Source organism: Ciona robusta, chromosome 2 (genome assembly GCF_009617815.1).
Source record: "Ciona robusta chromosome 2, ASM961781v2".
In the NCBI taxonomy this organism is placed as follows: Eukaryota; Metazoa; Chordata; class Ascidiacea; order Phlebobranchia; family Cionidae; genus Ciona; species Ciona robusta.
Genome location: NC_143236.1, coordinates 9,382,548 through 9,406,934, shown reverse-complemented (window position 1 = coordinate 9,406,934; position 24,387 = coordinate 9,382,548). Strand labels below are relative to the sequence as shown.

General features: G+C 39.3%; 5 protein-coding genes, 2 long non-coding RNA genes and 1 pseudogene across 12 annotated transcripts; 5 read left to right on the top strand and 3 right to left on the bottom strand.

Moving 5' to 3' along the window:
• Positions 1–168: 168 nt before the first annotated feature.
• Positions 169–6,976, top strand: LOC149740995 (G1/S-specific cyclin-D2-like). Its single transcript, XM_089871952.1, has 6 exons — positions 169–766; positions 1,636–1,773; positions 1,997–2,074; positions 3,103–3,262; positions 3,611–3,756; positions 5,870–6,976. The coding sequence occupies exons 1-6, from the start codon at positions 563–565 to the stop codon at positions 6,041–6,043; spliced, it is 900 nt and encodes a 299-aa protein (XP_089728078.1). The 5' UTR covers positions 169–562; the 3' UTR covers positions 6,044–6,976.
• A 362-nt stretch (positions 6,977–7,338) lies between these two features.
• LOC149740994 (uncharacterized) lies at positions 7,339–9,652 on the bottom strand. 2 transcript variants are annotated; one of them, XR_016384369.1, is made up of 6 exons: positions 8,950–9,652; positions 8,839–8,894; positions 8,755–8,783; positions 8,495–8,606; positions 8,385–8,435; positions 7,339–8,332 (listed from the first exon to the last, which is right to left on the bottom strand). It is a non-coding gene; the product is annotated as an uncharacterized LOC149740994 (long non-coding RNA). The 2 variants fall into 2 exon arrangements; XR_016384368.1 differs by having other exon boundaries at positions 8,192–8,332; positions 8,385–8,606.
• Positions 9,653–9,969: 317 nt separating this feature from the next.
• Positions 9,970–14,460, top strand: LOC149740991 (PXMP2/4 family protein 2-like). 4 transcript variants are annotated; one of them, XM_089871963.1, is made up of 7 exons: positions 9,971–10,817; positions 11,277–11,386; positions 13,282–13,359; positions 13,672–13,800; positions 13,986–14,038; positions 14,192–14,309; positions 14,372–14,460. In XM_089871963.1, the coding sequence occupies exons 1-6, from the start codon at positions 10,742–10,744 to the stop codon at positions 14,268–14,270; spliced, it is 525 nt and encodes a 174-aa protein (XP_089728089.1). In that variant the 5' UTR covers positions 9,971–10,741; the 3' UTR covers positions 14,271–14,309; positions 14,372–14,460. The 4 variants fall into 4 exon arrangements, with proteins under 4 accessions (XP_089728090.1, XP_089728091.1, XP_089728089.1 ...); XM_089871964.1 differs by lacking the exons at positions 13,282–13,359; positions 13,672–13,800; positions 13,986–14,038; positions 14,192–14,309; positions 14,372–14,460 and adding exons at positions 11,587–11,664; positions 11,722–11,850; positions 12,067–12,119; positions 12,174–12,393 and having other exon boundaries at positions 9,970–10,817; XM_089871961.1 differs by having other exon boundaries at positions 9,972–10,817; positions 14,192–14,460.
• LOC149740993 (coenzyme Q-binding protein COQ10 homolog A, mitochondrial-like) lies at positions 10,021–10,563 on the top strand. The gene has a single exon (XM_089872134.1). It carries the CDS (start codon positions 10,021–10,023, stop codon positions 10,561–10,563), a length of 543 nt encoding a protein of 180 aa, XP_089728260.1.
• Positions 12,298–14,253, bottom strand: LOC149740992 (uncharacterized). The gene is made up of 4 exons (XR_016384367.1): positions 14,169–14,253; positions 13,659–13,814; positions 13,275–13,455; positions 12,298–12,437 (listed from the first exon to the last, which is right to left on the bottom strand). It is a non-coding gene; the product is annotated as an uncharacterized LOC149740992 (long non-coding RNA).
• A 1,692-nt stretch (positions 14,461–16,152) lies between the features above and the next one.
• On the top strand, positions 16,153–17,209 carry LOC149740990 (ADP/ATP translocase 3 pseudogene; annotated as a pseudogene). The gene has a single exon (XR_016384366.1). The product of XR_016384366.1 is annotated as an ADP/ATP translocase 3 pseudogene (transcript).
• Positions 17,210–17,645: 436 nt separating this feature from the next.
• Positions 17,646–18,191, top strand: LOC149740989 (transcriptional regulator ZNF706-like). The gene is made up of 2 exons (XM_089871969.1): positions 17,646–17,837; positions 17,896–18,191. Exons 1-2 carry the CDS (start codon positions 17,709–17,711, stop codon positions 17,983–17,985), a joined length of 219 nt encoding a protein of 72 aa, XP_089728095.1. The 5' UTR covers positions 17,646–17,708; the 3' UTR covers positions 17,986–18,191.
• LOC149740988 (solute carrier family 22 member 15-like) lies at positions 18,011–24,192 on the bottom strand. Its single transcript, XM_089871937.1, has 12 exons — positions 23,971–24,192; positions 23,530–23,628; positions 22,415–22,544; positions 22,021–22,185; positions 21,384–21,519; positions 20,809–20,909; positions 20,416–20,524; positions 20,116–20,256; positions 19,786–19,862; positions 19,388–19,572; positions 18,948–19,097; positions 18,011–18,620 (listed from the first exon to the last, which is right to left on the bottom strand). The coding sequence occupies exons 1-12, from the start codon at positions 24,052–24,054 to the stop codon at positions 18,588–18,590; spliced, it is 1,410 nt and encodes a 469-aa protein (XP_089728063.1). The 5' UTR covers positions 24,055–24,192; the 3' UTR covers positions 18,011–18,587.
• Between the last annotated feature and the right edge of the window lie 195 nt (positions 24,193–24,387).

The following is a 24,387-nucleotide window of genomic DNA, read 5'->3' as shown; positions in this document are numbered from 1 at the left end:
GTCCCAGTTGACCGCACACGAGAATTGCTTTCTTCTCATTGTACAAAGGAGAGAGCAACGTGCCTGGCTGTTACAGACATGAAATCAGGAAGTTGTGTTTGGTTGTGTAAGCGCTGTGTGTGTTGGGTATGGATGGGAATATATTATGTTGCTTCGTTGCGTACAATGTATATCGAGGTCAATATAAGGTTATATTAGATAGTGTTGGCTGTAAAGGAAATTAACTAGACGATACCATGTATATAATACCGTGTAGATAACTGCTTGTTTATCTGTTCCACCCGAGGCTGTGCTACACGCGAACCAGATGCCAGCTTTTGATATTTTAGTTTATCAACATTCACATCCAGGTTGAACGACGTAGCAACTTAACTGCGTGGTTTAATAATTGTTCAAACAAACGATTCTAATTCAAGAAGCAACCGGATTATGACGTAACAATTAATAACAAAGAACGAAATTCGAAACTTCCAGCGTTGTCAACGATTGGAAAAAATATGTTCAGAAAATAATCAACCCAACCCAAAGAACCAACCGCCCCTGTTTAAGGTGTCAACTAACTATGAGTTTATCTTGTGAAGAAACATGTGTTGTGGAACGAACATTGCGTGCTAAGAAAGATCCGGCGTTGCTTGACGACCCCCGAGTGTTACGAAACTTACTGGAGCTTGAGGACCGCTACCTCGTGTCTACAAGTTACTTCGAATGCGTGCAGAAAGATGTTCAACCTTATATGAGAAAAGTTGTGGCTACGTGGATGATGCAGGTATGACGTCATGTATACGTCATCGTGTGTGACGTCACGTATATGTCAGTGTGTTTGTGGCGAACGCGAAGCGAACTTTTCAAAGTTTTTTTAATCGCTTTAATGACGTAACAATATATAACAAGCGGTTTATTTTCAACAATTGTTGGCCATTATCACGAAAATGCAATTGTTACGTCACAGTTTATGAACAATCTGCACTCTAGTTTGCAGCAGCGCGTGTTTTTGTAGATTTCCGTTTGGCCTGAAGTTAATAAATGACTCCCGGTATCCGGTGCGCGGCCACCACGCCAACCAACCAACCATTCATAAAAATTCCAACAAATTGTTAAAAGCTTCGGTACAAGCGGGTTCTAGTTACATCGGTACAAAGTTACCACGGTTCCAACCTTTGTTTCCAAACCTCTTCGCTACTTAAGGGCGCAACAACAATGAGAGTTAACATTCCTACGATATTCACCCGCGTGTGACGTCACACTAGCGGAATCCGACATTAAACCGCGACGCGACCATTGTTGACGTAGTTCCGCTATTTACGTCTCTCGTTTCCGGTCACTAATAACGTCACATCCGTTACACGGCCACCCGCGATTATAGCGTCGACGAAGCGTGACCCCAAGTAACCCCACATAATCACCTATAAAGTTTGACACTGTTATCATTGTGGGCGTATTTGTTCTTGCACGTTTAACGGTAATTGCTTCAACCCAGTGGTCACTAATGGGTTGCCCACGTTATCAGCCATATATAAAACAATCACCACAAAGTTACATATGTGGTAACTCGTAAGCGGGCCAGGGTGTATAGAACAGAACTATCATTGCCCCATCATGCGAGGTTTCACCCATATAACCCCAATCTCACCCCAGGTTTGCGAAGAACAGAAATGTGAGGATGATGTCTTCCCTCTGTCCATGAATTACCTCGATCGATTCCTCAGTGTTCATCCAATACATCGAACACAACTACAATCATTGGGGTCAGCGTGTATGCTCATCGCGTCCAAGGTATTTGGTCTGTACACATATAATGCAGTTTGTATTGTTTGATTTGGTGGGCAGAAGCAAAACACCTGTGTTGGAAGCACTGTCGTTTCCCGCTATGCAAGGATAAGTAAATACTAAACTCATGATCAGCAGATGTTTCGGACAGTAACTTGGTGGATAGTAACCTCTTTTACACTGATGATGGGCCAAGTAAAATACGCGGTTAATCAGATTACCATTGCAGGTGAAAGAAACATTGCCGCTGACCACGGAGAAATTGGTGGTCTACACCGACCATTCGGTGGGACAGGATGAATTATTGGTGAGTTATCAACTTTGTTACGCGCGATACCGCGCATTGAGGGCACTCACGCGTGCAAACACCACATTCTTAGCGCTTTTCCTTGTGACGTAACATAGGCCGCGCGGTGAGGTCTTTATATTCAGAACAATCACACTGGTTAATCATTTAAGTTTCGCTAGAATAATCGTCGCGTCGCAGATGCTTCGACAACTTTTAAACCATGCATTGTTAGCAGACAATCCTCTTTATGACGTACCGCTACCCCACAATGTTTGCCTATGGAACAATGGATCGGATTTTTCTCTTTTTTATTTTAATTTTTATCATCGCGATGACAGCGATGTGACGTCACCAACCACGTGATCGTCGCGGGCGCCGAGTTGTCGCGTCGCCTTCGATTGTGACGTGACAATTACCTTTCATCTGTGTTTGTATATAAGATCACGTGGGTTTGGTTCAAAGGTCAATTAAATTACGTCATCAAACATGCGAAATATGGAATGTGACGTCATAATACTAAAATAAGGGCTCGAGAATGTTAATTTGATTCGGCATTGTAATGTAGCAATACAAACGTAGACAGGCGTGGCGTGTTCAACTTATTTTAATAAAGCATGCTGGGTTAGCGGCCACGATTTTATTTAATATTTTTCCACTTTTTACCAGTGGCATGTTTTAACAATTGTCGATTTGTGGCTAGTTTGATTCTCTTCGTTGTTTTAATTAATTTAATCTTAGCTACCGTATTCGAAGAAATAAAAAGATGTTCAGGTTTTATTACAAAGTTTTGTTTAAATGTTAAATAAGCAATTGCTACAAAATGTGCGACAGACAAAACACCCAATAATAAAAAAATATTTCGCCAAGTAAAAGCACTAATTAAACTTGAGCGTTATTTCTGAGAGTTTCTTACTTAAACAAAAACCGTCTATTTAAAATTTAATTTATAATATGTTTGTTATTAATAATTTCTCCCCATAGTTCATGACGCAATACACTGTACGTGTGCATGAAGCCATTTGTTAAGTTTATCATCCAACTTGCAGAAGTTTGAGTTGCTGTTGTTGATGCGATTGAAATGGGACGTTCTGTCAATCACTCCCATCGACTTTGTGGACCAGATCCTTCACAGGCTACATATGGATGAAAGCACGGTCGCTGTAGCGAAGAAGCATGCGCATACGTTCATTCATCTTTGTTGTACAGGTGATAATTGTGATTATGACGTAACACACGACCGCTGGAATCAAATTACAGGAAATCCTTTCATTTTATGATAGAAGCGATTGTGACGTAACAATAAACCATGAACCACAAACGCGTTGCCGCGAATTTTAGGAAAATCCCCCGACAACATTGGGCTGTGATAGAACAAGACCAATTATGACGTCACAAACCCCCTCAGTTAAGGGGAAATGACGTCATAATTGACCTGAAATATTTGATGTTATTCCGCGCGGGTTAATACCACCCGAAGGTCGTGTCCAAAAAGTTAAGCGGTTATGAAAACAAACTTCGATTATGACATCACATATAAGTAATGTTACGTCACAGACCACACGTTCTCCGTGTACACCCCCTCAATGGTCGCTGCAGGCAGTGTAGGGGCGGCCGTCGTGGGTTTGCAATCTGCATCCAGAATATGGACGTCAAGACAATTATTGTTGGAGAAACTACATGAGATAACTGGTGTCGATCTGGTAAGTGTTACGTCGATATGAATACAGTGACGTCATTAATCTGTTCATGACGTCACTTTGATCTTTTGTTTGATGTCTTAGTGATAATAATTAGTTTTGTTACGTTAAAATATACTTAAAAGAAATATTGCAACGTCATAATACATCATGACGTATAAATCATTGTGACGTAACTTGACACTATTCGCGAAACGTTTGTTGAATTGAACGAACATCTCGTATTATGACGTAGCGACAGTCTGCTTTGAGTCTACAGCCGCCACGTGCGTTACAGTCACGTGGGGAAAACTTTTTCTCGAAATTCCAGAAATGTCAAAAACATCGATCGTTAATATTATTGTGGTTGTGACGTCATAATATAATGGAACGCAGTCGATAATTACCATCCTGACGTCACAATCACCATTCATAAACCGGAAGCCACTGAACCGCATCGTCACGTGAGATAACCATCCATCCGTGACTATTGACCTCGATTTACCTTCGTGCTCTATTTACGTCACAATCCGATTGTTTAAAGTCGTGACGTCGACAATCAGATGACATTTTTGATGAGTGACGTCATATTTAACTTTATTTCCGAATCGTTGCCGCGGTTTCGAAATGTTCGAAACTATTTTCGCGACCGTGAATAGGCCTTGTTACGTCACAATAGAAAATTCTTCTTCTTGAGCCCTGAAGCATTGTTAGATGACGTAATAATACAAGGCACGCGGCAATCGTGGGAACGCGATCGACGCGATTCCAATTCAAGGCCATTGTTCAAATATTCAGCAAGTTATTTTCACTTCGGTTGGTGCTCTTTAAGTTTCAGTATTTGCTACAAACGTTTCAATCGTTGTGAGGATAATAGTGACAGACGCCGCGAGATAATCGCGATTATGACGCTTTCAAGTTCAACAATGGGAGGAAGTGACGTCACAGATACCGGGTGGCCTAATTACGAACAGATGGATTGTTACGTCACAATGCTGATTGTTGAAACATCAAAGGCGCGCGGTTCGGGAATTTCGAGTCCCCTTCAATCGAGCACCACGTGTTACATTGTGACGTCACATCCTGTGTTGACCATTATCACGTCACAAATATCTTTCGAACAAAGCGATATTTATCAAAAATCCGTTATTGGGGAACACTGAGAAAATATGTTGGGGAACACTGGGTTTCCAGTGTTGCCAGATATAATGACCAAATTAATATTTTACAAGTTACATTGGGAGATTTATTAAATCATGAATTTACCAAACAACTAAATACACAAAGCTCGGCAAATATTTCAAAACACATTAACAATCAACATTATACAACGCATGCAAATACACAAGTAATGTTTCATATGCAAAGGATGTGGTCGCATATTCGTAAGTGCTCAAAAAGTTGATAAATTATCATCAAACACATCTGGCAACACTGGCTTCAATATTTGTTCATTGTCCCGACATAAGTTCATCTGTGACGTCACAAATACCGCGGTTTGCCGATTTCACCGATTGCGCGGCTGCGACACCCAACGGCCAAATTACTCATCGCTTGCTCCCAAAATAAGATAATGACGTCATATTGCGTGGGAGGGGGCGTGGTCGATTATGACGCCCACGCACATTATTGTGACGTCACATTCGTAAATGGGACGTAAAATGTTAAAAGTGACGTCACAACCCCGTGCACGCGAAACAAAGACCCCGCTTCGCGCGCCAACGACAAAACTTCTATATGACGTAGACAATGACTGTTTGATTGAAACGTTGAATCCATTGTTTGAATCGCGATTCCGAAGTTTTATTATGACGTCAAATAGCGGTTTCGCGCGGGTTTGGCCTTCACGCTCGACCGCGCATGGGCGACCCGTTTAAACGGTTAGGGCGAGTATTACGTCATGTGTGACGTATGTTTATTTCACCGGCACGCTGGTTGGCGCGCCTGCGGTTTTGGGTTCAAGGCTCAGTGCTGCTTGTCAGCACAAAGTTACACACGTGATAACTCGTAACCCGTTTTCGCATGACTGTCGTTGCCATTGGAGGATAAACAAGTTACATACATTCATTATAACACATGCTAATCATGACGTTATGTTTTGACTTAAATTTAACTTCTATCCATTATGACATCACAGGACATACTTCGCGAATGCCTCGCTCAAGTAGAAACGACATTACGCGCCAACTTACTCCATATATCGAACCACCCAAACAAGAGTGCTGAGCACCCCGGCGACGCTACAGCACACCTTGCAGCCGGCTGTAGACAGGTGGACAACACGCCAACAGACGTTGATATGGTATTCTAGTTCAAACATCGACATTTTATAAACTTTTTTACGAAAACTGCCATCTCACTACTGCCAACTAGCGATCGTGCTCTCTACTGCCAACTAGCGACCATGTTTACTACTGCCAGCGATCGAGCTCATTACTGCCACCCAGCGACCGTGTAAATATTCATATACTCCAGAATTATGACACTTGCGGATTCTGTTTCTCGTTAATGCGGATGTTTAATGCGCGGATGAATATTGACGAAGGTTCGCGAGTGATGACGTAACGAATGATGACGTCACATGCTTCCCTCTTACACCAACCCTGATGACGTCACCGGGGATTTCCCAGATTTTACCCAGCTCTTCATTTTATTTTGTAAATAATAAACATTATGACGTCACACGGAGTCCCATTGTTTCATTGTCGTAACGATAATGACGTCATAATGCGTGTACACCGCGATTATTCCTCAATTCGAAGGGGAACCCCCTACCTCCCGAAATCAGCATCTACATTATGACGTCACAGTCCGGTCAATTGTTACGTTACGATTGAAAACAATGATACGTGTGTGACGTCACAATGATACCGAATCTTTCTATTGTTTCGAATAAAAGCCGCGTTTTTATCTTCCCGTCTTTTACGCCTCCCCCCATTCCTACAATCATACCGGATGTACAGACAATAATCATTCCACTATGACGTCATAATACCGGAACAATCGTTTTGTCCTTTATCGAGATTATGTTTTCTTACGTTGTGTGTGGTACAAGATACGTCATTACCACGTCATAATCAATTGTAAATTTTAAAAGAGAGTGCTATTGTAGTTTTTACCACAGAAATATTATAAACATATTTTGGATTTCTGTAAACCACGTGCTTAGTAGCTGCGTAGACGTTTTGGTAATTTTACAAAATCCACGAAAATATTTGATTGGCAATAAAACAACAAACCTTAATTTTGTGTTCGAATCCCGGTGTAGGGGGTTGTGTTCGAATCCCGGTGTAGGGGGTTGTGTAAATTCTTTAAAGTTAATTATGAACAACCTACTTTAAATGAGAAGTATGACATCATGGCAAAAGTTCTGACGTCATAACTACAAAGAATTTTAGATTTTTGCGCTAAATAAATATTCGTTCTGCAAAAGTAAAACATGATTAAAATACCTTCATAGTTTATGTGGCTGGCGTTGGTGGAAAGCCACTACGGCACGACAAGCCCCCAGCCAATGGTAGTGGGTTTCTACTCTGGTGAGAAACCCTTGCTGGATATATCCGCAAGGAAAAGAAACCAAGAAAAACAACAAAGTTAGTATTGTGCAATAATAATGAACAATAACTCAATCACACCAACAAGCATAAAATAAGCGCAACATAATCATCGAAACATCAACAAACGAAAAGATACAAAATCTTACAGAAAAGCCCCGCAGTGCTCACGCCACCTAGCGGTCACCTGCAAGGAGTCAAAACCAACAACGGCCCTGGATCACCCGACCGCTTATTAAGAAAACATTTTGGTACCGCGATACTCTCGTCGTATTTTCACACAATATAATTTCATCCGGCCGTTACGCACCGCATCGACCGTTACGACATACTGTGGCTGTTACGTACCGCTAAGCGGCGACGTCAACGTAACAAACCCGCAGCTGTAACGTAACTAAACCGACCGTGACGTAACCGCACCAAACGCAGGGTCATGACGTTGCTGACCCACCGCATCGACGTAAAGCGTAATTGTGACGTGGCCATCGTCCCAATTATGCCATACGCGATGTTGTGTTAAATTAAAAGTTAACTTTTAACTGTGGCGGGGACTTTATATTATATGATGGTTGAATTTAATTTATTTTTATTAAAAGAATTAATATGTTGAAAGTTGGTGTATATATTATACTGCGCGTTGATATTACTCGAGTATATGTGTACCAAAACAGAGTTCTCGCAAAGCAAACCGAGACAATACAAAACCGCTGTAAGATTCAAGTCCCGACAGGTAAAACACTCGGAAGGAATGAACACTACAGTAGATGCTAATCTTTATCAAGTAAGATTGTTGCAACAATTCCTTTGCATTTATTTCAAAGACATGTAGAAGCACTGAAACGTGCTTGGGGACATAGCTGGCAACATTGGGCCCAGCAAAAAATAGCTGGCAACACTGTAAGAGTGCACCAGCTAAAACACAAACACATTCATACTTACAAACACTAAATCTAAATCACCTAAAAATATTTGATCGTTGTCTCCGTATCGTCGTCTGTAACAATCGCCCAGGCGCATATTCCTCTGTGACGTCACACACCAATGTTCTGTATAATAAAACGCATAAAATAATACACATTATGACGTAAACCAACTTACGAAGCAGGTTCTTCTGTTACGTCATCACTGCTTCGTCATATTCTACTTCATCTAAAACGAATGGTATACGTAACAATGCATATTGTGACTTATTTAACATTCTTACTCACCTTTGATCTTCTTTCTTCGCGTGTACACCTGTAAATAAACCTATACACACTTAAACCTACAAACACCTCAAACCGGCATCCTTATATTGGCGTCTTCGTCTTTGTTCTTCGTCTGTAAAACAAAACGTTATTTAAATTAATATGATCCTCGTGTGGTTGGGCAACAGCCATGACAGGGGGCTTCCCCCAACTTAAATACATGAACCGTTCGTTACTTTACATTCACAAAATAATGCACTAAAATTTTAAATTAAAACTACCTTGCGCTTTTTTTCTCGTCTTGTCCCATCTGTAACAATTCATATATTACGTCAGAATTATATCAAATGTTACGTCATAATCACCTTGTTATACCCGAGCGATGCATGCATGATCCTCTGTGACGTCACATACCCATGTTCTATAAAATTGGAAACAATGAAACCATCGATATTATGACGTAACAAAGCACTTACGAAGCAGATTCTTCTGTTACGTCATCACTGCTTCGTGACGTCACACGTAATCTAAAACAACTGGTGTACGTAACAATGCATATTGTGATGAACAATACATTCTTACTCACCTATTCTTTGATCTTATTTCTTCACGCGTATTTACCGCCGCAAATAGAAATCGACTCGCGGTCGACGCAAAAACGCGAATGGGGCCCCATGAAAAAAAAGACTAAAACGTCAGCGTAGAATAAACCGTGTTGTGACGTCATACTAGTACGTATGATGAAAGAAACCGCGTCGCAAAAGAACGGTATTGTGATATAACTTAAGATTATGTACCGCAAAGTGACGTCACACTGCGAGTGACGTAATGAATAGATCGCTGATAACTGTATCTAAAAGATAATGTTAATATTAGTTAAACATAATGCATATAACTATGTTAGTATAATATTATTAGATATATTTACTGTAGTAGATATAGTAAGAATAACCCTAATGTTAAACTGCTGGTATAATGTCTGTGCTATCGGAAAAAGTTCTAACTTTGTCTGAAACCAACCCCCATATAAACTGGAACGTGGTAGCTTAGGAAGAGCCGTCTTTCGTTGAGAGGCGTTTTATGCGCGGGGCAATCAGTGTCGGGTAATCAAGCAGGGCGTAAACATTCAACCGCTAGGTAGAGATAAAGAGTATAGACAAGTTAAAAATATTATTATATAAAAAAAAAAATTTACAAAAGAATTTGTCAGCGGTATGTTAAAAAGTTGTAAACTTACCAATATAAAATATTAAGACAAGTTGGTTTGTTTAATTTAACTCCCAGAATAGTGGTCGGGTTATGATATTTCTGTGTGATTCTGTGAACATAGAAATAATGTTCAATGATTACGTCATAAAATAGAAACAATATATTATAATAACAACAGAGGAAATATTATTATTATAACATTGATCAGAAGGCGACGTTTGGTTTTATTGCGATGTATGTTGTGATTATATAATATATCACCAAGGTCATATATGTTTATTATTGACATTTAATTCATCACAGCTTAGGTAATATGTTTGTGTTCGTTTATAATTAAAATGTTTTCTGTTTTGAAAGTTTGTCACCGAGCTGTATGGGCGCCCTCCATGCAATGTCGGTCTATTGGGTCGGCGTTTTCACGAACACTACGTCATAATGACCGTAAAGTTATGAATATTCCTGTTGAAGTTATGTATAATGTTGTAGCTGATGTAGAAAAATACGTGGATTTTGTGCCATGGTGCTCCAAAAGTATCGTTCGATCAAAAACTGAGAATTCTGCGAACGCGAAGTTAGTCGTCGGCTTTGGTCCTGTGAAAGAACATTATAATTCAAGATTAATCTTCAAACAACCAAAGTTTGTGAAAGCAATTTGCACGGATGGTCGACTTTTTAATTTATTGGATTGTACTTGGAAGTTTTACCCCGGGAATTCTCCGTCTTCATGCATCGTCGATTTCAATGTCGTCTTCGAGTTCCGTTCGTTAATTTATTCAAGACTCGCCACCATGTTTTTCAACGAGGTTGTTTTAAAAATGGTTTCGGCATTCGAAACACAAGCGATTAAACAACACCAAAAGATTCTTCTCAAACAAATTTAACAAAAACTTTAATCATTAATTAATCAATTTCAGTCGATCATTTCATGTCTACCTCGTAACATGAAACTTAGGAAAAATTTTATTTGTTTTATTCGTTTTAATATTTATGTCGCAATAGATGAATTTTAAATGTTTTATGGCATTGTTGTTTTGCATGTAATGAATAAAGGGGTCAAACATGGCGGTTAGGTTGGTAGGTTGGTACACAAGGATGTTTAATAAAAGACCCGTGGTTACTCAAGTTATAACTGCAGGTATGATCACTATGATGCATTGATTCAAATCCTCTATTAATTATAAAACAGCTCATCTGGTTTATTTACATTAAGTCTTATACAGGTCGCCTCCATTGGGAAAATACCAATAACACTGAAAGGTTATAACACAGACATTGAAAGCCTTTAGTGTTATTTAATATTCACCTTGATGAAGACGATTTGTACAAGACGTTGAAACGTTATTGAATCGTAACCTGTGTTTGAATCACAGCAGCAACAACTTGTACGAAGTCCTGAGTCCATAACTCGATTTTAATGAAAATTTAATGGGTGTTACATTGTCTTTGTGTATCTAATAATACCCATTATTACAAACATAATGTTGATTGTTTTGACACAACATGACAATAAACATCATAATCTGAATAAATTGGCAGATGATTAGATTATGCTCAGATTAATATTCGTTATTGCAAACAAACAAATATTTTACAGGTACACTGACCACTAGTGGTGACATTATCGCGCAACTTATCGAGAACCGACCAACCGGATACAGCTTTCGTAGAACGGCTGTCATGTCGTGTTTCGGGTTTTGTTACTTTGTAAGTGGGTGTGATGTCATAAGTGCTTGTGATGTCATTAATGTTTATGACATCATCATTATATCATTGTACGGTCAGTATGACGTCATCATTATGTCATTGTTTGGTCAGTATGACATCATCGTTATGTCATTGTTCGGCTGGTGTATCGCGAAAAACATGTTAATTGTTACGACATAATGTGACAATCGTTTATGCAGGGACCCATTGTTTCTAATTGGTTGATTTTAATGAAAAGATTAAACCTCCCCGCTTATGTGACGATCGCCGTCGACCAGGTTAGTTACACCCCTCCCATGTTGCCCCCAAACCCATCTCACCCCAGTATTACGCAGGCGTTCCTTGGCCCATGTTTGCTTGCTGGGTTCCTCACTATACGACCGTTGTTGTTCGGACATTCCATGGAATATTCGTTAAAGAATCTACGTGGTTGTTACTTTAATTACTTGAGGAGATCGTACACTGTGAGTGTTGACGTAAATATACATTGTGTGGAACATTGGGTTGGCAGGGTGGGCAGGCCAATCCTTGAGTTTCTGCACGGCATTAATCAGTAAACATTACAACCAATAAGTTAGATTTGTTTCACAGGATTGTGTGTCGAACTATCCCTGCCTCCCCTGTGTTTATATAAGTTTGTCGCTTAAGTTTATTATAAATAACGTTTAATTATCCCCCAGGTATGGATTCCGGCGCAAACCATTAATTTTTATTTCATACCTCATAGTGGCAGGTATGACATCACTATTTACATTATGACATCATTACTAACATTATGACATCACAGAATGTTGTTCGGACAATCGATTGCGTTCTTTTGGATGATGTACCTCAGTTATACCACTAATATATAAACTCTATGCAATATCCACTCACTGTGAAGTTTCTTCAATTTTTTATCAAATTTTAGAAAGTTTCATTTTTTTTCGTTGCAATCTTGATGTGCAGTGTTTGTTCTTTACTGTTCCGTCTTCGTTTACAAATAAATTGTATTGTTCTCTTCATAATGAGTGTTCTATTTTTAGCACAGCCGTCATTATGTTGTCATAACCTGTCAACAGTTACAAACAGAATAAATGTTACTGATATAATTTATAAATATAACACGTCTGTAATTATGTGTTACATTAATCCTCGCCTCTTGTGCCTAATAAATCTTGTGCCCACTTAAGAGTTACGGCGTATGTAACTTATTTATCCTCGCATGGCGGGGCAACAACAGTCATCATAACACAAGTGTTCTGTTTTCATACAGCTCGTGCCAGCTTACAAGTTACCACCTATGTAACTTATTTATCCTCGCATGGCGGGGCAACGACAGTCGTTATAACACGGGTGTTCTGTTTCATACACCTCGTGCCCGCTTACAAGTTACCATGTATGTAACTTATTTACCCTCGCATGGCGGGGCAATGACAGTCGTTATAACACGGGTGTTCTGTTTCATACACCTCGTGCCAGCTTACAAGTTACCACCTATGTAACTTATTTATCCTCGCATGGCGGGGCAACGACAGTCGTTATAACACAAGTGTTCTGTTTCATACACCTCGTGCCAGCTTACAAGTTACCACGTATGTAACTTATTTATCCTCGCATGGCGGGGCAACAACAGTCGTCATAACACAAGTGTTCTGTTTCATACACCTCGTGCCAGCTTACAAGTTACCACCTATGTAACTTATTTATCCTCGCATGGCGGGGCAACGACAGTCGTTATAACACGGGTGTTCTGTTTCATACACCTCGTGCCCGCTTACAAGTTACCACGTATGTAACTTATTTATCCTCGCATAGCGGGGCAATGGCAGTCGTTATAACACGGGTGTTCTGTTTCATGCACGTCAACACATGTGTTTGATTCCCACATAATAAATAACAAACTTACTTTCTAGGGCCCTCTAGTGACGGTGTGGCTCGGATTCTTGAAGCGTTTGAACCTCAGTGTTATTCGTACCGTCATGCTTGATCAGGTATGCTGTGATGTCATAATCAATCACTTGTTGTGGCTCAGTGGTTACATGTTGGTATATGCATCTGGAGGGTGCGGGGTTCAAACCTCATAGCTGCTGCAAGTAGTAAACATCCAGTTAACAGCAATTACTCCAACCCAGTGGCCACTAATGATTTGTCTAAGTTATCGGCCATACATAAAACTATCACCCACAAAGTTAGATACGTGGTAACTTTTATTCCCCTACAAAAGCATATAAAACACAACCCCATGTTACAACCCAACCACCCCCCGCACAAGTTTAACCCCCATACCCACCCAACCCCACCAGGCTGTATTCGCACCCCTCATCAACGGGGGTTTCGTCTTCCTTCACCCAATCTTATCAAACAAAGGAACCAATGAAGCGTGTCGGATATTTAGCGAGAATTCTTGGAACGTGATTCGCTCATGCTGGATGGTGGGTTCAGTAATCTTTAAATATTTAAAATGTTTTGATTTAATAATAAACATTGTATATAAATATAATATATTGTTATATATACATTACATAATAATAACAAATCATATATTACAATAATATGCATTGTGACATAATAGTGTGGTTTTTGTTGCAAACTCCTATATATATTATTTCTATTACAGCTATGGATACCGGCGCAATTGATCAATTTTTCCTTCGTTCCGTTCAAATACAGGTGAGATATAGTTTTTACCCGTTACCATTATCATTTTGCTGCTAATTCCCTTCTTCTCGTTGTTTTAATGAATTTGATCTTCACTACTGTGTTTTAAGAATTAATATTCAAATTGTTTTTAATCAATTACCCCAATTAACCCCTTCTCCCCAGGATGATCTACATCCAGGTGGTGGCGCTGTTCTGGAACGCTTTCCTCAGTTTTCGATCGAATTCTGCAATTCAGAAGTAATGATGTCACAATCTAGGGTGACTTCATGACAAACAATCATTATGATGTCACAATCGACATTATGATGTCACAATCTAGGGTGAATTCATGACAAACAATTACGATTGTTTCCACTGTGTTAATACAATCATGACTATGCACAATATTTGCCAATTCATGCTGCTATAATAAAACTCATTGTCAAAAAATTCTATGTTTGTTTTCAACAAGTAGGGGTTAGGTTTTATCAGTGTCACTTTTAGAGACAGCCTTTATAAAGTTATGTAAAGATATAGTAGGTTGGGGTTAATTGTTAAAAGCACAAGTTTAGAAAATAATGTATATTATGTGCTAACGTATCCATCTTACCCCAAATTGATATATACTATATAACTTCCAAACCTGGGATTACAGTTTCCAATATGACGTCACAGATCCATATTGATAGCCGCGTACTCATCATCGCGTGGTAGTCGATACAACACGGTTGTTCCTACACTTCATGCTTCTTGGTAGGAATCCCAAATCACGGTCCGGTTATAACCAGAAGTTCCTATACACATGCGTATTGTTAACATGTTTGTCAAATCTGTAACGAATGAAACTTACTTTACCTCGTATTGGGTCATTATAATACGGGTGTTCTGTTACGTACACCTCGTGCGCACTTAGGAGTTACCACATTTACGTTTTGATAATGAGAAACCACCAGCATTGAACCTGGAATCCAACCGTTGGCGCTATTAAGGGCTCCGCACACCGGACGCGGTCGCGTTCGCCAATTTCTAGTGTGAATTCAGCTATAGGTGATCGTAAGTAGTCATGGGGTTTGAGTTCGAGGCTCGTTGCTGCCACCATTGTGGGCGTGTGTGAAAACTACACATTACTTGTCTAAAACTACATATGCGCAGTAAGGTTTTTGCGCAGTAAATATGGCTTGAACGGCGTGCTTACTGCTTACGTCACATCTCGCGTGGTTTATTACGCAACAGACATCTCAATAACGTCATACATATACGCTTAACTAACTGAGGTCGACGTTAAAATATATTTTCCAAATTCTGTAAATCTGGTTCTAATCTAATGCTCATGAAGTTGGACGATTCTTGAAACGAAATAACACCCATTAAGTGCTACGAAATATGCATAGTGACGTAACCGAAAAAAATGAAGTCCTAAACGCGTGGTGCACACGGCACGTAGCGGCGAAAAGCGCTGATTAGTATTTGAGGAATGCGTGGGAAAATATACAAAAACTCAGAGGCGTACCAAATATAAATAGTCGCTGAAGAATTGCGGAAAATCGAACCGCTGGAGTAAAAATGAATCTGCCGTGCGATGAAGCAGCTTCATTAAAAAGGCTTTGCATAAACCACCTATAATATATAAATGAACAAAATTGTATAGACACCTATTATATTGTGTGTCCAATTATAACTTGAAGTTGAAATAACCTCTTTTTTAGGGCTGTCAAAATAATCTTGGATATTTTTTGTTAAAAGTGGTAGCAGCTGTAGCTACTGTTACGTATTTCACACTAAATTATACATAGGTGATGCTGGCTTAAATCTGCAGCTGTGTTTTATATTTGTACATATGTTAACACCTTTGACGGCCGAGGTCACCGGTGTCTATATAAACAGCAGATATCTTGCTAAGAAACATCAGTTTGCAACTGCAAGTAATACAGAAGCAAGGCAAACAATTAAAGTATCGTGAGGTTTTAGTTTAAGAAGATATGTTCTTTTAATAATCATTAGAAATCTATTTCTTAATTAAAATTAAGTTAAAATTCAAACGAAATTTTAATTCCCAGTCAGATTTGTTATTGCTTGTTATGACGTAATAAGCGATTATGTAACCGAACAATTGCCCTCCATTGTTGAGAAACATTGAATGCAAAAGTTAATCATTTAAATTTATGTTTAAGCCAAGTAGGGTGAACTTTTAATTTTGTTTAATTCTAAAGATAAAATATAAACAAAGTAAAATGCCTTTCAACGCAATGAACTTCGCTCAAGATCTCGCTGTTGGTGGGACAGCTGCCGCGATTTCGAAAACCTTGGTTGCCCCAATCGAGCGAGTGAAACTTCTTCTTCAAGTTCAAGCTGTTTCAAAACAAATTGCAGTAGAAGACCAATACAAGGGGATTGTGGATTGCTTCGTGAGGATTCCTAAAGAACAAGGTTTCGCTTCATTTTGGAGAGGAAACTTGGCGAACGTAATCCGTTACTTTCCAACACAAGCCCTTAACTTTGCATTCAAAGATACTTACAAACAACTTTTCCTCGCTGGGGTCGACAAAAAAACTCAATTCGGAAGATACTTTCTTGGAAACCTTGCATCTGGTGGAGCTGCTGGAGCTACTGGTCTCTGCTTCGTCTACCCGCTCGATTTCGCCAGAACTCGCCTCGCTGCCGACGTTGGTAGCGGAAAACAGAGAGAGTTCTCAGGGTTGGGAAACTGCATTGTAACCATCGCTAAACGAGATGGCCTCCGAGGTTTATACCAAGGTTTCGGGGTCTCAATCCAAGGTATCATCGTCTACAGAGCCGCTTACTTCGGTACATACGACACCGTCAAGGGGATGCTACCCGACCCTAAGAATACACCCATCGTCGTAAGTTGGGCAATCGCCCAAGTCGTCACCACTGGAGCTGGAATCCTCTCCTACCCATTCGACACCGTTCGCCGACGTCTGATGATGCAATCCGGCCGAGCTAAGGAAGATATGCCATACAAGGGGACCTTGGATTGCTGGAGGAAGATCAAACAGCAAGAGGGGGGCAAAGCTTTCTTCAAGGGAGCTTTCTCCAACATTCTCCGTGGAACCGGTGGCGCTCTTGTCCTGGTTCTTTACGACGAATTGAAAAGTCTTTTCTTTGGTTGAAAATTTAACTCATGATCATTATTTTACATCAAATTTCATTCTCTGCAAATAAAAACAAAACTTCGCTTTATTTGTTGTAGTTATTTCAAATAAGGAGCATAAGAACTACAACTAGCTCGGGGAGAAATAAGCTTAATTGTCTGGGTGGCGCTCACTCGCAATGACGTCATGACATGATGACGTAACGATGGTTGACAACAAATAAGCAACTTTGTTTGGAATGTAAAATACCTTTAAATACTATGTGCAAAGATCAAAGAATTAAACAACGAAGAGAAGGGATTTGACAGCAAAACGACAGTCCTTAAAACACCTATGGGTGAAAAGTAAAACTACTTGAGTAAACGTGTCAAATAAAAGCGTGGCCGCTGGTTGTTACTACGGCTAGGTGCTAAACCGAAAATAAACAGAAAGTTTAGAATTAGATTTTTACGTTTTACAGACCAGTTCAAATTATCATATATGCGTTTAGACATCCCACAATATATATATATACCTTTATATTATTATCGTTCACATTATTATACTCAGATACCGAACATTTTGTTTTAATTAATTTGTGACAAAAAATGGCTCGCGGACACCAAAAGATTCAATCGCAGAAAAAAAATCAAGAAAAACAAGCGAAACTCAAGAATAAAACTGACCACAAGAGCGCAGCAAAGGCAGCGTTGATTCACACTTGCCCTGTGTGTCGAGTACGTATTATGATGTCACAATAAAACATTACTTACATAACAGTGGTCGTTGTTACAGAGCCAAATGCCGGATCCAAAAACATTCAAGCAGCATTTCGAGAGCAAACATCCCAAGTCACCTTTACCAGAAGTACTTAAAGACGCATAATAGATATCTTATGATATGGTGGGGGTTTTAATCATAAAGATTTATTTCAAAACCATAAAAATAACAAAGGTACAAGAAGCTATTGAAATTTTAATTAACGAGAAATTCTTCGAATGCTGCGTTTTGTAAATATGTTTTCTATTGTCAACTATATGTACAAACTACTGTGTATTCCTTTACAATAAAAGCTTGTGTTTGAAATAAAATATCGACAAAATATCTTTAAATACAGCAAACAAGGAACAAATTATCGACAAATCAAAATATTTGTCGCGCCAAATAGCAGACAAAATTGTAAAATAAAACCATAGTGGTCAAACTTATATAAACACAGGGGAAGCAGGGATAGTCAGACAAACAATCCTGTGAAACAAATCTTAAACAAATCTAACTTATTGGTTGTAATGTTTACTGATTAATGCAGTGCAGAAAATTTCAGGGGTGTCTTGTCCACCCTGCCACCCCAGGTTTGGTGCCTGTGATAAAAGCTGATATGTTGTATGCAAGATGAGACAAAGTGCGATAAAGGAACAATATTGCAACGACATGAATAGGTATAGAACAATAGAAATCCTAAAATGTGGAACAGCAACATCTAGTGTTTAAATAATCAACGGTGCGTTGTCTTCGTTTCCCTGTGAGGACACCATGTGGTGAAAATAAAAGATAAATATTAATAACAAACGTTGCAGCTCATAAGTAAAAGTACAACATAAACATAAGAAATTCTGGACTAAGCGATATTAAATACATAACAGACAAAAGTCAAGCTCAACATATTTGTAACACTTCATCCTGACTGTTATTTGGTTACCAGGATCGCCCAACTTCATGAGCATTAGATGATTAGATCAGGGTCAAATTCACGGGATATATCATAGTTAAACATAAAGTTAGTATAAACATGTTTCGAAGCGTAAGATGATAAATAAGTTACACCAACACGGCGTACACCTACTTACATTCACACACACTTTGTGAGGTTCCACAACTTCCTCCACGGTTTGCGGCAACACTCTGGCGAACGTCTCGGGCAGCAGGAACGTCACCACAACCCCCAACACCATGCAGATTCCAAATATAAGGTAAGGAACATAGGGGTGGCTCTTCACCTGTGTGGGATCAATAACCTTGAAATGGTTGCCCGACTTTTTACAGGTGTTTATAAGTTAAGTTGCATTTGGCCAACACTTCAGTATTTTTAAAGTAGGTTTATATAAAGTCAATAAAATAACCATCTATTTTACAATTGTTTTAGGTGTTTATGATTTATAAGTTTTACTTAAAAATACCAAACTGTCGATGCATGTAAGTATATATACTTGGAAAAACTCCATAACGAAAAAATCTTATAAACATAACATTGGGGTTACTAGGGGTTTCCCCATCACCCCTAACCCACCGACAGCAGTATGAAGGGTGAAATAACGGACCCCAATCTTGCAATGGTTGATGAGGTCCCTAGCGCCACCGTGCGGACAGGTGTGGGGAAGATTTCCGATGTGAAAATATAAACCACGGCAAACGCTGCAGCGATGGCAAGCTTGCTCGCCAACCCAAGCACGAGATGGGTGGTTTCGTATGTTCCTGCGGGAGGGAGTTTATTGTTTACTTTAGCTTACTTAATATAATATACAAAGCGGGTTTTAATGACTGTATAGATGGTTTAGCAGCCACACTTTTACTCAAGTAGTTTTTATTCATGGCGTGTTTTAATGACTTTAGTTTTGCTGCCAATTTCCTTCCATAAGATAAATAAACATTAGATTTGTTTAAAAGTGAAAAGACATGATAACTCACCAGGTACAAATATGAGGGCGATGCACGAACCTCCACCAATTATGAACAATAACATTAAAGTTCCTTTGCGTCCCACCCTGTTGATGATATAATAATGGTTGGTGTTGGTGTGGAGTAAATAGTTATAACGCGGGTGTTCTGTTTCATACTCTTCGTGCCAGCTTACCAGTTACCACGAATGTAACTCCGTGGGTGATTGTTTTGCTGTACAGCTTTTTTCTGTTAGACATTAATGACCACTGGGTTGGAGCAACTATGGTTAAATGTCCAAGACACATACACCCACAAAAGTAGCAGCAACGAGCCTTGAACCCCACACCCACAACTCACCACTTCCAGTTCATAAACACGATACAACCCAGAGTTGCTGGTATCTCTATCGCCCCCGACAAGCAAATCCCAACGTACAAGTCTGTTGTTAGACTTGCAGCTCCCATGGTGAGCCCGTAATATACCAAGGAGCATGTGAACCTGGAAGATTTATTAATTGGATTGGAAAAATATTTATAAAACATTTTTATTCAAAAATTTGAAGAAACATTTTAAAATTCTATATAATAATTCACTTCTAAAACGGAGAACTAGATATCGCAACTTCAGTTTTAAAGGATTTATAATTAAATTACTTACCAAATATACACTGAGGCAAGCAACCACTTTGCGAGTATTTTGTATCGGAAGAAATCAGCGAGGGTGTGCGTACGTGAAGTGTCTCGTTCAGCAGGTGTTAGGTGGATGTCTGAGGGTGATTGATAATGTTTAATTAACCACTACTATGGGTGTGTTTGGTGGGAGGATAATTAAATATCCTTCAATAAACAGGACTTTGTAATGCTGCTGGACAAGCGGAGCCGGGGAAACATTTCATTAAGATGTATGTAACAGTCAGAGTGTTGGGGTCATGGGGAAAGTTTGGACAAAGACTCAGTCTAACAAGACATGTATAATACAGAATGCAGAGGCAGTATACAAACCGCCAAATAACCCCCAATACCCCCTTCACCCCTATATTAACCCCCCCACCTCCATCTTCCCTCCCGTTCCTCCTCGCGAACATCTTCAACATTCTCTCGGCTTCCTCAGTTTTGCCCGTGGAATATAACCACCGGGGGGATTCCGGAAGGCTGAGCAAATAATATTCTTTATGATGTCATACTTATATTTTACCTTAATTAATCTAAATAAAAAAAAGTTATAATTTTACCCAAATAATGTATTTTATTTTAATGTAATTCATTTTATTTCAACATTATGCAATTTTTTTTATTTCCATTTAATGTAGTTTCAATAAAGTTTTTTATTTAAACCCAGTGTCCATAATCGTGATTGATGGATCAATGTTGACAAGTGACATTGATTGATGGGTTGGTACCTCGTGTGGCGGGTGGGTACGATAGCGAAGACCAAATTAATTGAAACAATAAAGAGAACGGAATTAGTGCAAATCCACAGTCGTTTAAACACACTTTGGGTAAAAACTGCTTGAATTTCAAATAAAAGTGAGGTTGTTGAACTTATGGTAGAATATAAATTATCTCATATTTATTCAAAACAATTAACATTATTTTCTGATAAAAACAATCCCTATTATGACTCACAATAATATTAACAATGGTAACATTGCAATAAACATCCCCCCTGTGATGTAACAAACAACCCTCCATTGTTGAACCAGGTAACCAATCAGAGCAAGGAGCATGATTCCGACCGAGAAACAACACGAGTAGAATAAACCTGGTGATTGGAGGTTATTAGGGGTTGTTGACCTTTGGTTAGGGGTTATTATGGGTTGTTGACCACTGATATAATAATAACATTATCACAGGTGTAATGTTATAGACGTCAGGGTTCACATGTTACCCAACTATTACAACAAGGATGACATCATGTGTTTTAGCAACCAGTTTTAAACCTAAAAGAAGCTGTTTGGTATTTATACAAGCAAGTAGATGTTTTTTAAATAAATCACTTCATGTTTTTGTTATTAATTTACCATTTGTTGAGGAAACAATTATAAAATGAAACAACAACAATATCATCCTGTTCATATTTTAACATCTGGTAAGGTTCATCAGGTGGCATTAGTACCCTGAGTGTTGGGGGAATTTTTGTGAATTAGTGCAATAAAAATATTGTTAAAAAAGTTTTCCCTTCCAAAAAAAATTCTAATCTGGTTCACCCCCCATGAGCGACACACACCAACTCTGGCATAAATATCTGCTACACACAACCCACCAACAACTGCCCATGTAGACTTCCCCAGGAACTCTGACATGGTAACAAACGCCGACGATGAGGTCGCCCCCACGAACACCCCGGTTAGAAACCTCGTGGCTGCGAAAGTTTCCCAACATTGACAGAAACCGGAGCAAATCCCGCAGATACCCGTCACCCCACCACCTGTTTATAAGGATTGGGGGTTAATAGCCATGCTTACTGGTGCATGAACATAGGTTGACATTAGGGTTAACCGGGTGCCATGTTGTCCCAACTTTTTAAATAAGTGTCACATCCCGTTAGGTTTCCATACAAGCAAGCAGAGCTAGTTTGGCATAAAGTAACTAGTGCCTGGCTGACATCGTATATGTTTACCACCCCAAACTTCAAACATTCGATAAAACAAACTAACCAATCAACAACACGGGTCTTCTTCCATAGACATCCGCTACTTGTCCAAAACAAAAGCATCCAACCATGAAACCGACCATCAACAAACTTTGCGTCAACTCTACCACCCATGGTTTGTCATAGAGATCAAACTACAACAATAATTATCTTATTTATCCTAGTTTGTTGGGGCAACGACGGTCGTTATAACACAGGTGTTCTGTTTTATACACCTCGTGCCCGCTTACGAGTTACCACGTATGTAACTTATTTATCCTCGCATGGCGGGGCAACGACAGTCATTATAACACGGGTGTTCTGTTTCATACACGCCGTGCCAGTTTACAAGTTACCACGTATGTAACTTATTTATCCTCGCATGGCGGGGCAACTACAGTCGTTATAACACAGGTGTTCTGTTTTATACACCTCGTGCCCGCTTACGAGTTACCACGTATGTAACTTATTTATCCTCGCATGGCGGGGCAACGACAGTCATTATAACACGGGTGTTCTGTTTCATACACGCCGTGCCAGTTTACAAGTTACCACGTATGTAACTTATTTATCCTCGCATGGCGGGGCAACGACAGTCATTATAACACGGGTGTTCTGTTTCATACACGCCGTGCCAGTTTATAAGTTACCACGTATGTAACTTATTTATCCTCGCATGGCGGGGCAACGACAGGCGTTATAACACGGGTGTTCTGTTTCGTACACCTCGTGCCCGCTTACAAGTTACAACGTATGTAACTTATTTATCCTCGCATGACGGGGAAACGACAGTCGTTATAACACGGGTGTTCTGTTTCATACACCTCGTGCACGCTTACGGGTTACCACCTATGTAACTTATTCATCCTCGCATGGCGGCAACTACAGTCGTTATAACACAGGTGTTCTGTTTCTACACCTCGTGCCCGCTTACAAGTTACCACGTATGTAACTTTGTGGGTGATGGTTTTCTGTATGGCTGATATTTTGGACAACCCATTAGTAATCAAAGGGTTGGAGCAATTGTCGTTCGTGTTTTGCCCGAAGACACACGATGGTAGCAGCATCAAGCCTCAAACTCATGACCCCTAGTCTGCTATCGCGTCGGACTTCTTTAACAACATAGAAACAATATAATACCTCTGTTACAATGGTGGTGAGGTTTTGTTCGTTAGGAATCGTGGTGTTGGGCGTCGCTCCAACCAAGACCATTAACACTAGTTGACCAGCAGCTATGAACTGTAATAAAGTGTTTCTGTGTAATTTAGTAATGAATAAGTCGAACAATAATATTCTATTCTGTATGTGTAAGTTTGCACCGGGTGACACGCCATGGGACCTAGGATTTAGGGGTGTTCCATCAACATTCATAGACCTCTAATAAAGATTTATTTATGTAATTATTATACATATATATATATTGCCACTAAATTTAAATTAAAAAAAAATAACAAAGCCAATGTATCTCATTAAGGCACCAACACCCAGTAGTACCTTAAGCCAACAATGTTTGCGACCCATACAATAAACCTAAAGCTACATAATTACAACGTTAACCACAAAACACAATAATATACTTACATTGCACATAAATAACAGCATTGCAAGAAAACATTGGTATCTTCCAAAGTTACCAACTAATTTAAAAGCAGATTCGGCGTCCATTTTATATAAATAACAAACGATATTGCAACGAACCAAAATTTTAAACTAGCTCAAAAGTTTCAAAACAGCTGATGTTTGAAAATTATCAAAACAAAGAGATTCAAACAAGACTCTCTCACTCACTAACTTCCTCTTGTTAGTTTCTTTATTAAATACGAGAGAACCTGTAACTCAGCTGTAACTGCTTTTCGGTGTAAAAAAATATATAATTTCCGTTTTAAGTTTTGAAAAACTAATTATTTAAAAACTGTTACAAGTATTTAGGACTCCAAATTTTTTTACCCATAGTTTTGTCTCGTAAATTTGAACTCTTGTCCCCAATGACTGCTGGTT

Bases quoted from the DNA above. Each gene is read 5' to 3' on its own strand.
- LOC149740991 (XM_089871963.1), top strand. From the start codon at position 10,742: ATGGCGGTTAGGTTGGTAGGTTGGTACACAAGGATGTTTAATAAAAGA. The intron at 13,801-13,985 runs GTGGGTTCAGTA...TTTCTATTACAG, and splicing joins TGATTCGCTCATGCTGGATG to CTATGGATACCGGCGCAATT. The intron at 14,039-14,191 runs GTGAGATATAGT...CCTTCTCCCCAG, and splicing joins TTCGTTCCGTTCAAATACAG to GATGATCTACATCCAGGTGG.
- LOC149740995 (XM_089871952.1), top strand. From the start codon at position 563: ATGAGTTTATCTTGTGAAGAAACATGTGTTGTGGAACGAACATTGCGT. The intron at 1,774-1,996 runs GTATTTGGTCTG...TTACCATTGCAG, and splicing joins GTATGCTCATCGCGTCCAAG to GTGAAAGAAACATTGCCGCT. The intron at 3,757-5,869 runs GTAAGTGTTACG...ATGACATCACAG, and splicing joins AGATAACTGGTGTCGATCTG to GACATACTTCGCGAATGCCT.
- LOC149740988 (XM_089871937.1), bottom strand. From the start codon at position 24,054: ATGGACGCCGAATCTGCTTTTAAATTAGTTGGTAACTTTGGAAGATAC. The intron at 20,257-20,415 runs GTAAGTAATTTA...TAAATCTTCCAG, and splicing joins CTTGCCTCAGTGTATATTTG to GTTCACATGCTCCTTGGTAT. The intron at 18,621-18,947 runs GTAAGTAGGTGT...GTGTCCTCACAG, and splicing joins CTCACAAAGTGTGTGTGAAT to GGAAACGAAGACAACGCACC.
- LOC149740989 (XM_089871969.1), top strand. From the start codon at position 17,709: ATGGCTCGCGGACACCAAAAGATTCAATCGCAGAAAAAAAATCAAGAA. The intron at 17,838-17,895 runs GTACGTATTATG...TCGTTGTTACAG, and splicing joins ACACTTGCCCTGTGTGTCGA to AGCCAAATGCCGGATCCAAA.
- LOC149740993 (XM_089872134.1), top strand. From the start codon at position 10,021: ATGTTTTCTGTTTTGAAAGTTTGTCACCGAGCTGTATGGGCGCCCTCC.